This window comes from Fukomys damarensis, unplaced genomic scaffold (genome assembly GCF_012274545.1).
Source record: "Fukomys damarensis isolate Sample0158 unplaced genomic scaffold, DMR_v1.0_HiC HiC_scaffold_37, whole genome shotgun sequence".
NCBI classification, from domain to species: domain Eukaryota; kingdom Metazoa; phylum Chordata; class Mammalia; order Rodentia; family Bathyergidae; genus Fukomys; species Fukomys damarensis.
Window position 1 is genome coordinate 29,756,324 of NW_022900949.1, and position 13,861 is coordinate 29,770,184.

Below are 13,861 nucleotides of genomic sequence, written 5' to 3' on the forward strand. Positions count from 1 at the left end.
TTCCAAGGTACATAGCAAGTAAATAGACACAGAATAAAAACTACTGGCTTTAAAGCTGAGGGCTCTTTTTTATAAACTACATAGCTTTTTGAGAGTATAATTTTATATATGACACACATTTTCTATAAAGTGATAATTATATAACTTTATTATTTATAAATTATATATATAAACAAGAAATGATATGTTAAAATTTAATTGGGTACACTGTAATTAATTGGGTACAGAAGCAAACAAGGAATTCCCCATGGCCAACTCTTGGGCCAGAAATACTTTAATATTGCCTTCATTCTTTTTTTTTTTTCCAGTACCAGGGATCAAACTCAGGACCTTGCACTAGCAAGACAGGTATGGTGCCACTGATCTAAAACCCCAGTCCACTTCCTTCTTGAATCACAGGTTAGATAAGGAAATGTAGGTTACCAGTCATTTTTTTTTGTAAACACTTTGAAGACCTTACCTGTCTTTGGACTTCTATTTTGCCACTGATAGTTCTAGTATTAATCATTTTTAAAAGGGGTTACTGGGAGCTAAACCTGAGGCCTTTGGACTGAGATACATTCCAGTCTTTAAAAAAAATTTTTTTTTGAGACAAGGTCTTACTAAGTTATTAAGTAGCCCAGGCTGGGTTCAAACTTTTATTTGGAGGGAGGCAAATAATCTTTCTTTATTTGCAGTGCATAAGAATTATCCACCTTTTTTGAGCTTACCTATGCTTTTAAAAGGCTACTTGTTAAATTTTACTCAATGTTTCTAAGAGCTTGTTAACCTGTGGGATTTGCGGTTATCCAATCTATCGTATTACCATAACTATAAACCTGATGTTCATGATTCCTTCAAGGTACAGTCTCTCTTCCTTTCCCTTTTCTTCACACATGTGGGATGATAAAAAAATTACAATGAATATTTAAATAACCCTCCTCAAAATATTCCCCTTCACTTGAAACACGCTTATCCCATTATTCTTGGCAATGTATCTTTTACTGCACTAAGTTTTAAAAAATTTAAACATTCACTGTATTTGTCAATCATCCCTTGTATACATTAAAACAAATTTTTGACTATTGATATTCCTAGAAATATAAAAGCAAAAATATTTAGCAACCAAGCTCAATCTGTCAGAATGATTTAAAAATGTTTCTCTGTAGTACTTTCCACTAAAAGCTCAATATAGTCAGCAGCTCTACACACTGAACAGTAAGAACCAGAAGCAGGCTTAACATATTTATCTCTTTTGAAGCCATTGTAAATAGAACTGTTTCCCGACTTCCTTTTCAGCTAGTTCATTATTTGTATATAGAAAACCTACTGATTTTTTAATGTTGATTTTGTATTCTATCATTAAGTTTATGTTTTGTACTGTTATGACCAACTCTGTGAAATTCAAGAAGACATGATTTGATTTTACAGAGCCTTTTTCATTTGTTAGACAGGGTTTGTGTTGCCCAGGCTGACCTAGCACTCATGATCCTACTGCCTCTGCTTCTACCAAGTAGCTGAGATTATGGGAACATTGCATTGTGCCTGGCTAATTTTCAAACTATAATCTTAATTTATGTATTCAACAAATATTGCCACGAACCAAAAATAACAATTAATAACAATTATAAAGCCATGTTCTTTGAAATGATTAAATGCATAGCAATACCTTAGCTTTTGGTGTAGCTTTAATTGTCCAAATACAATCAACTGCTTGGCCTGGTTTTGTTTTTTCTTCTTGTTCTACCTGACTAGAACGCACTATTCCATCAGCTCCTGAGAGCTCAAACTGGCAATCTAGAAAGAATAAATGAATGATGTTCAAAGAAAAATAAAACTGATCAAAAATGCTATGGGGAAAAAGAGGTAATATACTAAACCTGGGATAGGATTTAAAATACCTCCTAGGTAAGTAAAGTCTGGATCTGTAACAGAAAAAAGAAGAGAGTCATTGGCACAAATATTTTAAGGCTCAACATTTTAAGATATGTCAAAGCTTCATTTAACAGCAATGTAAAAGAAGCTTTTATTGATGTAGACTACATATCACTAGTCAATTATGAACTTGCTTATAGGATCAACATTTATGTAATGATAATGTTTATACTTCATAATACCAAATTTATGCTATCAACTATCAAAAGTAGTAGCTAGTCCACTAAGAGATGAACAGATAAATAAAAAGTAGTCTATGTAATACAATGAAATATTATTCAGCTTTAAAAAGGAGTGAAATTCCTTTTTGCTGAATCATATTAAAATTTGTATTTTAAAGTTTTTGTTTAAACCTTAGAACCATAATATTAAGTTAAATAAGTCAGACATACAAGCTTAAATATGGCCAGGTTTCTCTTGTATGAGAAACCCAAAGTATAAATAAATAAAATAATAGAAAACAGGAATCAGGGAGATGTATCTTTTGCAAATGGGAAGTGGACCAAGAAATGGGGGACGGGAAGTAAAAAGAATTAAGATGTGTGATATACATGTGTCAACTACCCACAAAGTATGTAATCGTGAGAAACATGTACTAATAATTTTTTCTCAAGTGGGTAATGGTGATGGTTGTAAAATATTTTGGGTGTACTTAATACTACTGAATTAGATTCTTAAAAGTGGTTAAAAGGAATCTTACGTGATATAAATTTTACTACAATGAAAATAAGTTTTAAAAAGTTATAAACATTGGTGGTGTCTTAAAAACATTTATTTCAAAGTTCAGATAGAACCTGAATATACCAAACTGCCAGGATGAAAAAACTGCTGGGTAATCTCAAATGCCTCAGAACCCATAGTCTAGAAAATATCTCACACAGTTTACTATACAACTGTATGCTCTGTTGTTTTTTGGTTTTTTGGTTTTTTCTTTTTTGCGACAGGGTCTCACTTTGTAGTTTAGGCTGGCCCTGAACTCATTATGTAGCTCAGGCTCGCCTTGAACTCACAGCAATCCTCCTGCCTTTGCCTCCAGAGTGCTAGCATTATAGGCGTGCGCCACCATGCCTGGCTTGTATGCTCTGTTCTTGTTAAAATTGTCTTTAACTTGATACACTTTATAAAGTTATCAAATTACAAATTGGGAAAATGGAAATAAATTACTAAAAATTAGAATACATCTCAGATACTATCCTTTTAAAACTTAAACTTCTCTTTTCTTTTTTTGTTTTGTTATTGGTACTGGGGATCAAACTCAGGACCTTGCACTTGCCAGGCAGGTGCTGTGCCACTGAACTACATCCTGGGTCCTAAACTTCTCTTTTATAAAAGAGGATAACTCTTTTGCAGAGAAATGTAAAAAAGATCTAAATCCTAAATGGCATGGGCGGTGGGGGTCATACCAGCTCTCTGAAAAATTAATCAGATTTTTCTATACATAGGCAAGAATTTCAAGATATTATCATTATTGCACTAATAAAATTTCCTTAATTATACCAGTTACTAACTTTTCACCATCAATTTGTTTTTTTCTGGATATATCATTCCCTAGATAAGATTTATTTTATAAACATGACTTTAAAAGTAACAGCAGACACAGCCATATTTCTGCTAATTATGTATACCTATTTATTTTAACACAAAGTATTTTTCTTTCATTTAGTAATCATTCTGCAGAATCCTCACTACATTACAAAGGCAACATAACAGAACAGAAAAAGTTGCCTAGAGAGCCGGAATCTATTCTTGGGTTTGTCACTGTGTAAGACAATCACTTCTTACCACATTTCTTCACCTATAAAAAAGGATATTACATAATCCTCCTGACTCTACTATTAGCAACAAATTAAATACAATGAATATAGAAATTCTGAAGTAGTATCAAGTTTAAATAAAAGGCGAAAGTCTAGAAACCCTAAGCATTTTATAACGTAGATATTTTAACGACTGAATCATCATACAAAGTTTCTTTCATGATATATACAACTAAGAGTTAGAAAAGGAGCTACTACTTTTGGTCAAAGTAAGCATCTTTGTGGTTGGCTGATTATTATGAAATATTATTTTAAAATATTATTGAAACAAGATTTAGTTCAGTGGCAAGTGCCTACCTGGCAAGCGTGAGGTCCTGAGTTCCATCCCCGGTACCACCCTCACAAAAAAATTAGAGCACTATTTTTGTTGTATTTTTCTTTCAAACAGTCTAAACTTATTTGTAAAGATTTAACTTGTGTAAGATTTTATAATAGTGTCTTTAGGACACAAAAAAGCATCAACTCAATTAATTGATTTAGTTAATAAAAATCAAATAATTGACCAATTTAATCACATCGGTTATCTTAATATAAACTACTGGTTCTCAAATTTCTGGGAACTAGTTTGCAGGAAAGAATATACTATATTATCACAGTCAGTTTTCTTTTGCTTGCTATTGGGAAAAAAGAAATTATTAGCTATTTCTTTTTAAATGTGATAAATTACACACAAAATGGGCCATACTAACCATTTTTAAGTATACAGGTCAGTGGCTTTCAAAATGTTGTACAACTATCATCACTATTTCCGGCACTTAAAAAAAATCCCAAACTGAAAGTCTGTAGCCATAAACGACATACTCCGTATTCTCTCTTCCTCTAGCTGACCCAGTAACTACCATTCTGCTCTGTTTCTGTGAATTTAACATCTTATGTAAGTGTGCACATACAATATTTGCCCTTTCATTTCTACCAATTTTACTGAGCATGTCTCAATTTCGTCCATGGTGTAAAATGTAACAGCATTTACCCATATCAATTAATTTACATCCTTACAAAACCTTGCTAAAACTTGAAAGCAACCAAAATATCCTTCAATAGAACAGAATAACAAACGGTAGTACATACAGATAATGAAGTGTTTTTGGCTCTTTGGACACAGTAACCACAACTTGTTTTTTATATTTGGGATGCCTATACTTTACACTAGATAGGGTTTTATAGTTCTCAGAGAGTTCCTAGTGTTTTACCTATATGGAGGAAGGTAAACTAGAGTAGGAGGCAGGTAGTATAGTAATGCAGTAGGCTGAACAATTTCCCACCAAATATATCTACATTTGTGAATATTACCATAGGTCAAGTGATGGCAAACCTTTGAGTTTTCAATGATGACAGACAGCCCACTGTGGCATGTATGTCATAGGTTTGCCACCACTGCCTAGAGGAAAAAAAGAGTGAATATTACATTAGAAAGGAAAACATGTCACTGGTAAGGATTTAAGAAAGAGATGTGAAGATTGAAGCTATGGCTGTAACAAGATGAAACTAGAAGAGACAACAGATTCACTTCTATAGTCCTAAGAGTGAATGAGGCTCTGCTGGAATTTGGATTTTTGGCCTCCAGAATTATGAGAAATATGTTTCTGTTGTTTTAAGTCACCAGTTTTATGGTAATTAAGTCACATCAGTCTTAGGAAATGAACGCAGTATAACAATATCAAAATAGTAGTTTTTACCACTGTCACAGTGGCAAATCTCAATCACAATTCTGTAATTAAGTCTTAAAGCAAAGAAAGGATTCAGATCCAGATCTTTTACCTCTAGATAGAGAGCAGTATTTGTTCAATTTATCAATATTTTCAATCAATTGAGTAGTTATCTCAATCAGCCAAATAAAATAAACCTGCCAAAATAATTTTTGTGAGCACTGTGAAAAAGAGACAATACACTGAATATTTTTCTTTTTTGAGACAGGGTCTATATAGTTCAGACTGGCCTTGAACTTACTATGCAGCTCAGGGCTAGCCAGTGATTCTCTAGCCAGTGTGGGATTATAGGTGTGCATCACTGTGCCCAGATCTTGAATTATTATTATTTTTGTATGGGGAATTGAATTTAGGGCCTTGCACTTGCCAGGCAGGTACTGTGCTGCTGAGCTACATTCCTGGCCCACTTTGAATTATTATTATAGTACTGTTTTTTCTTTTTTTTTTTTTGGCACAGGGTCTTGCTTTGTAGCGCAGGCTGGCCTTGAACTCACTATGTAGCTAGGCTGGCCTTGAACTTGCAGTGATTCTCTTGCCTCTGCCTCCTGAGTGCTGAGATTACAAGCATGTGCCACCATACCAGGCTTTTGCATTATTTTTAAAAATACATTTATTTTGATGTTGTTGGCTTTAATTTTAAAACTGAGAAAATATGATATCATATGATATGCTCAACATTTAAATTTCTATTTCCAATTTTTATTTTTTATTTGTTCATATACTATTTCCTTTTGATCTTGATAATTTCTTTAATGTCTTGATATGATTAACTTTGCCAAATTTTCTGTATTCTGTCCTTAAGATTCTAAAATCAGAGATGCTCATCCACTGAAAAGATAAGTTATTCTTTACCTGGAATAAATGAATATTTTGCACGAAATCCCAGTCCTTCGAGTTCTTCATCAGAACTAAACTTAATCCACATGAATCTCCCTGTTGACCTAATTAACGGAGGGCTTTTCATTCCACAGTAGCGATCTATAAGAGGAGAAAAACCAAATGGCCCATCTCGAACTTCCAAGTGATCAAAGCGACATTCAAATGATGGTTCTATATAATAATGTTCATCGAAGGTCAACTCTATTCTTTGACGTGGAGCAGCTAATAAAAAAGAGGAAGCAAATCAGGACAGCAAGAATAAGAAATATACCAATATATTGACACCAATGATTAAATCAAAAGTACTGCTCTGCTAATGCTTCATAGATGAGTATCATCATGGGAACTGTTCATCATAAATGTCACATTTTACATTAATAATCTTGCTACTCTGTAGAAGTAGGATAACCTTCCTTTGGCATAAACTATTTATTAAATGTGCTTGATTAAAACTGAAGTGTTGAAAAGCTAATGCTTACTGAGTTCATGAGAAATAATGTACCATGATACACAGAAAGATAAATAGAACAAATGAAGAGAGCTTACTAAAGTATACAAACATTTGTATAAAGTCTAGAAAGAGATGTCAGTAACTTTAAGTCTTTATCAGAAGTTTCTCATATACACTGATGCACTTAACTGAATTTTATTTTAGGAGATTCAAAACTCCAGTAAGTTTCAGATATCATTTTGTTAATGCAGTTAATATTTATAAGTATTGGCCATTATTAGAATTTAATTCAAATATGTTAAAATCATTTTCAAACTGCTTTAAATGGAATTTTACAAATGCAGTTAGTTTTATAATAAAGTAAAAATTCATCCAATAAAGATGTCAAATACCTTCCAAAATGTAGATACACTCCTTGTTTGGTGGATATGAATCAGGATAATTTGGTGAAGCAAAATGACCTCCATTGCTGGTTCGAACCCAAATGCCACACTGAGTTGCAGGAATGTGTTTAATTCCAATATTTTGTCCATCTAGGGCAAAAATAGCATTTAAAAGATAATTAAAATGTGATTATTGCAAAAGAAAATAACATTCTTCTCATTCCCTCACAACTTTCCAAACAATTGCCCACTCTGTTAAACACACATACCACACACAATGTTTGTAAGAACCAATGCCAAAATTAGCATAACAAATTGAGTACAGCAGAAGATAAACAAAAAAAACAATTTATAAACTGTGCTTGCTGGAAAAACTTGCTGCTAGAGGACAAACTGGTTATTCCTATAAAGGAGTCAAGAAATAAAATGCTTATATTTTACAAGGGCAAAATATAGGAGAATCTGATAAATCAGTAAAATTTTAAAGTTCTATTCTGATATAAAAATAAAAGGATCTGTGGGATTATTATGGTATCTTTATATTTAGTTTAACACAAAAGTTAAATAAGATTAAAGATTACAGAGGGATTTTAAAGACTATAGTTGAACATACAGCTAGCTCCATTCTCTTGTCAAATTCCACTTAAATAAGGGTGAAATTTCCTTTTTTAAGGTTCTCTTAAGTATAAAGAGGTAGATCTAATAGCAACATCTAGCACTATTAGTCCTACTAGAAATATCATGAGGGGTTTTACATAAAATTTGCCTTTGTAAAAACATGAATCTTAAACCAAACAAACACATGAGCCTGGATAGTCTATGAGGCTGTTGATAGTCTATTTGGTTTCACATACTTTTTCCTTCTCCATCAATCCTAGGCAGCTGCTGCTCTATTACCACGTCAGAAAAATGGAGGTGGCATGGCAAAGGAGACCTGCAGCAGCCTGTGACCCTCTGGTGGGCCAGCCTCTTCCACAGGGAGCAACAGAGGAGCAGGGAAGCAGTGTGAGACACTCTGGTAGGCCTGTCCCTTTGGCCCAGCGGCAGAGGAGCCCAGCCACGTGGGCACAACACAGCAGTGTCCACCCCTCCCCCTCCAACAAGAGACAGAGGGCCTCTTGGAGTCTCCTAGATGAAAACTGAAGCCCACTGGAAAAGTGAAGAAAATCTCTGCGATAAAGGCAAACCACACAACCATGGTTGGTAAGTCAGAGGGACCAGCACCTCACATCCGAACCTGGTCTAACTTCAGAGGTAAGACAGCTGGAACATGCAGTAGAACCTTGCAGAGTTCAACCCAGCAGGAGGTCAGAGATCTCAACTTGCACCTTGCGGACAGAAATCAGGCTGAACCTCAGGGAACAGCTGCTTTGCTTGCTGAGACTAATTAACTTAAATCTGCACACTCCAACCCATGCTCTCTACTGTGTCAACAGAAGCATACCCTGAAGGAGGCCCTCTATTTCTATTTCTATTTCTATTTTTTATTTTCAAAGTAATATTTTTCTCTTATCTTTAATCATTTAAAAGTTTTTCTTTTTCTTTTCTCGAATTTTTTCTTTTATATTCTTTTTTTCATCTTCTTTTCTCTCTCTCTCTCTCACCATGATCTTCATTTCTCTACCTTTTTCTTCATCTTCCTATCCTAATTCAAATTTATTTCCCTTTCTTCTCTTTTTCCTTTTCTCAGTTACCATTAGTTTTAAAAGAAAGTGATTACAGTCTCTAGTCTCCTTGTTGCTGTTTGTTTGTTCTGGTCTTGTGTATATTTTGTTCTGTCTTCTCTTCAACAGCTTCCGTAGTGTTGGTGAGATCTTCCTGTGTCCTCTGACCTCACTTCTAACCTTTCTCTATTCTATCTATTCCTCCCTCCTAAACTCCTTCTAAGTTTCCATCCTGAAGGGTAAAATTGCTATATTGAGAGTTTATTCTCTATAAACATATTATGGGCTGGTCCTCGATTTTGATTTAACTCACATGGTTAAAGGTGATAGATTAATAACTACCACAAACTGTCATTTTCTAAGCTGTGCTTGACACTATTGTGTCATGGATTGTATCACTTGGGCTAAGATGTATGATTGAGCTCATCAGTTGTCCTCCCTGGTATAATGAAAATGAGACTGCCTCAGAGACATTAGAGACTCAAAACATAAAAACCAGCAGTATTGGGAAGATTGAAGTATTAACCCAGGAATTAAATGAGGGACAGTACCAACAACAAAAATAGAAATGAGGACATTTTTTTGTTTTTTGGTACCATGGATCGAAATTGGGTCTTTGCATGAAGTGAGAAGACATTTAAACAAGGCACAAACACAGACTTCCAGCTCACCAAAGGTAAACTCTGGGGGAAATGAGGTGGAAAAGTCTGACAGTCAACCATCTGGACACCCTGAACTGATAGCATAGGAAGTAAAAAAACAGATAAATGAGGCTCTAGAAAAAAATCCAAACAGAAATAATTTCCCAGATAACCACAGAGATGGTGAGAAGAATGAAAAACATGATTAAAGACTCTAGAACAGAAGCAGATAAAAAAATACATGAGCTCAGGACCATGATGGAAATCATGAATGCCAGCATAGGAAAGAAATGGAAACAATGAATGCCCAACATAGGAAAGAAATGTAATCCATGAAATAGAATTAAACATATATCCAGGAGATTAAAAACGATAAAAAGCATGCACAGCAGGATGAACGAATATGAAGGTAGAATTATACAAAAGATAGAATTGCGGTCAGTGACCATGAAAAAAGAGATCTCTTAAAAACAGTAAGGGACCATGAGAAATCAATCCAACAACTCTTACATGATGTAAAGAAGAATAATATAAGACTGATAGGACTCCATGAAGGCAGTATAGCATGTTATTCAAAGATAGAAAAGACAATATCTTTTTTTTCCCCTTGAGATGGGGTCTCACTATGTAGTTCAGGCTGGCTTTGAACACAAGAGAACCCTCTTATCTCAGTCTCTCTTACAGGAGTGTGACACCACACCCAGTGACACTATCAAAAGAATCAACAAAAAGTGGTTGTTTCCATGGACTATATAGGGGTTAGACTAGGATGAGAAATCAAATTTTTTCCTGATTATTTAGTACACTTTGATTTTTATTACTTGTATAGGTAGCTTTGGTGAAAATAGTGTAATATAATTTAACATGAAAATCTGGCTCAAAAATCACATTTCTTAATTTTTTTTTCATAAATCAGGACAATTAGAATAAGACCAACAGGCTTGGAATAATGCACCAACAGAAATGCTTCATTTCTTTACATTGAGAAGACATTTTTAAAATTCTTTTTTTGTAATAGAGCATGAATCTCATTTAATTTTTGGACATAATCCACAGTATTATAGGAGTTACCAATAATGCCAATTTTTTTAAACCTACAGGGCAAGGCAAGATTTATGTTGACAATTTAGTCTAGGTAACTTCAGCTAAGCCCAGTTAAATTGAGGCTGACAGGTTGCTATAAAAGCCTTTGGTCACTGGAACACCCCAGGAAGACTGTGGATATAGTACTCAAAAGCTGCAATCCTCTCAAATAAGCTATCCCACTGTTACGGACATGCAGGAAGTCATCACTTTACCTTGGGTCTTTTGGGCCACAGCGATCCCTTCCACTACAAGTATCGTTATTAACAACACTAGAAAAACAAAAACAAAAACAAAATGTTAAAGAACAATCTATACTACATTTAGTAAGGAAAACCAGACCACAATGAAAGATCAGCTAAAATCACTATTTCTTACTAACATTCACTCTCAAGATTTTTAAGGGCTAAGATGCTACATTATGACATATTCTTTGTCATGAAACACAACTCAAGATGAGACATAATTGATTCTGCATTCATGTATCAAGTACTGCTATGTGGCATTTAAAGTATTAGGAATACTTTTTCAACCTGGTAAGACCTTTTAAAAAACACATTTTCTGATTGCAAATACAACCATTCTTTTGCTAAGCACAATTCCTCTACTCAGGGCACTCCATCTCAGAATGTATGTGCGTCTGGCCAGCACAGCAATGTGTTGGGGCAGTCAGAGTTCAGAGATGACCCAACTTGTGAGGGCATTCAGGCAGAAGTAAGGGGCAGAGTCTCTCAGCTGTCAACTGAAACTTTTATAGCTTTGCATTGCCATACTATGTACATGTTGCAAAAGCTACCTGTATCTGTACACTGATGCTTTTTTGCCCTAGAACATTGCTCTGACCCAGTCATGAATATATTGAATTTTTTTGTATGTGTTCTGAAGAATCTAAACTGTGTTTTTTGAGAAAGGGTCTCACTATGTAGTTGAGACTGACCCGTAAGTCACTATTATACCAGGCTGGTCTTGATCAACAGAGATCCTCCTGCCTCAGCCTCCCTGAGTACTGGGATTACAGGTGTGCACCACTATGCCTGGCTATTTTTTTAAACTTTTATTAATGGTACACTCTTCATTCCAATGAAAACTGTGCTATGGGGCAGCCACAAATTACTGTGAGAATTGCAGTTATATTCAGTCAGTAAGCACTTACAGAGTATCTACTAGAGAACAGGTACTGAGGATACACAGGTGTGGAGAGAGACATGAAGCAAAATGGTTAAGAGTATTTAGGAGACAGATTAAACTAAGCTGGGGTTCAAGTTTTGCCTTATACTATTTGTGAGGCCTATTCAGCCAAATGTACTTATAAAATTGGCATGATGTACTAAGTGTAGCACCAACTTCATCGGTTGTGAAGATTAAATGAAATTTACTGTATATTATACTGTATATGCCAGGTAATCTACTAAATGAATGATATCAGGACAAATAAGCACCTATAAGGATTCCATTTGTCAAAGGCAATCTACAAGTGGAAAAGGGATTTTACAGAAGGAATAATTAAAGTATATGGGAAACACAGAAGAGGAAACCATTCTGCTGAGAGTAAAGGGAACCAAAGTGAGGAAAACTGCAGAAAAAAAAGTCACAGTCTAGTTGGACCTTACAGGAGAGGAAAAACAAACAGCTTAATATGGGGAGATGGGCGTGGTACTAATCCATAGCAGGTTGTAGGGAACTCTGAGTAATACAGTGTGGCTATCATGTGGAAGAGAATGGTTGGGTCACAGGTTACAGGCTGTAATAAGTCTTGAATACAATACTTAAAGAGTTTGGACTTTTGATTATAATGAGAAACTACTGCAGGTTTTTAAATTAGAGAGTGATATAATATCTGAGTTTCAGACCAATAATCCTGATGGTTGTGTAGAGTCTAAGCTTTTAAAGAAAAGAGGTAAGATCATTTAGGAAACACAAATGTGTTGAAGCAGAGCAGTGCTGGTAGAAAGGGAAGGAAGTGAGATGGAAGACATGATTCAATGTAAGCAACTGAAACCAAAAACTTGTTTTAGGAGTGAGGGAAACAGAGGTATTGAACAATTTGCTAAGTGACTAGCAGTCATATCACTGTTTACTCAACAGCACACACTGAGTACCTACTAACCAAAGTTACTGATATACAAAGATACAGCCCTTGGCATTGCTTCTATTTTAGAATCTATTTAACCTCTTCATCTTTGATTTCTTATATCTTGCTGACTTTTGTCTCTCTCCTCTCAATAACACAAGCTGCCCCTTCCCCTTTCTTCAGTTACTGGTACTGTTTGAAGATACCTCATTGGGCTGGGGATTTAGCTTAGTGGTTCTTCCACCTGCCTTGCAAGTGCAAGGTACTGAGTTTGATTCCCAGTACCAAAAACAAAACAAAACATTATAAAGGAATCTTCCTTCACACTCTACACATTGAAAATGAGTTACAGGAATGGAGTCTTGAAACTTTCTAAAACAGATTTATGATAAAAAAGAAAATCCTAGGTAATGTTATATTACTGATAACTCAGCAAATAATAGTACATTTGTATCAGTTTATCTTGTTAGAGAACACTATCTCCCAAGGGATACTGTTCAGAAACTGGTCAAAAATTTGTACTTAGTATTTTCCTTCCTGAATCACATACACAGTTAACTTACCAGTTTCAACATTTATGATTTAGTTTTTTTTTGGTACCGGGGATTGAACTTGGGTCCTTGTGCTTGCAAGGCAGGTGTTGGAACCACTGAGCTAAATCCCTGGCCCCTTGGTTATTTCTTGATAGCAGCCATTCTTTCTGGAGTGGGGTAGAATCTCATAGCTGTTTTTCATTTGCATCTCTCAAATGTCCAGTGATGCTGAACATTTTTTCATATGTTTATTTGGTATTTCTACTTTGGCTAAGAAATATCTGTTCATTTCAGATGCCCATTTTTTAATTGGGTCTTTAAATTTTGGAGGTCTGATTTTTTTTTTTTTTTTAGTTCTTTATATATTCTAGGTAGTAGACTTTTGTCGAGGAACAGCTGGTAAAAATTTCTTCCCACCTTGCGGTAAAAATTTCTTCACTCTGTTGGTGGTTTCTCTTGCTGTGCAGATTTTTAATAACATGAGAGCCCAGTTGTTGATTCTTTTTGCTAGTTCACATGCTCATCATAATGACTTTTAATAGCCAAGAAAACTTACAAATAAAATAAAAATAAAACAGAAATAGTACCTATTTATTGTGAAGTAACTGTAACTAAAAACATGTGGCAAGGACTGGGGATGTAGTTCAGTGGTGCTGCGCCTGTGTGGCAAGCCAAGGTCTCGAGTTTGATCCCTGGTACCAGAAAAGCAAAACAAACAAAAC

The 13,861-nt window shown here is 34.9% G+C and overlaps 1 protein-coding gene across 1 annotated transcript in view; it reads right to left on the reverse strand.

Annotated features, from left to right (window-relative positions):
- Neto2 (neuropilin and tolloid like 2) overlaps positions 1–13,861 on the reverse strand; it is a 54,196-nt gene that overhangs the window by 24,531 nt on the left and 15,804 nt on the right. The window contains exons 2-6 of the mRNA XM_010617275.2: positions 10,751–10,807; positions 7,157–7,297; positions 6,287–6,535; positions 1,881–1,904; positions 1,649–1,776 (exon numbers count right to left, since the gene is read on the reverse strand). Of these exons, the coding sequence (XP_010615577.1) occupies positions 1,649–1,776; positions 1,881–1,904; positions 6,287–6,535; positions 7,157–7,297; positions 10,751–10,807 (599 nt within the window). The remainder of the gene's footprint in view (positions 1–1,648; positions 1,777–1,880; positions 1,905–6,286; positions 6,536–7,156; positions 7,298–10,750; positions 10,808–13,861) is intronic.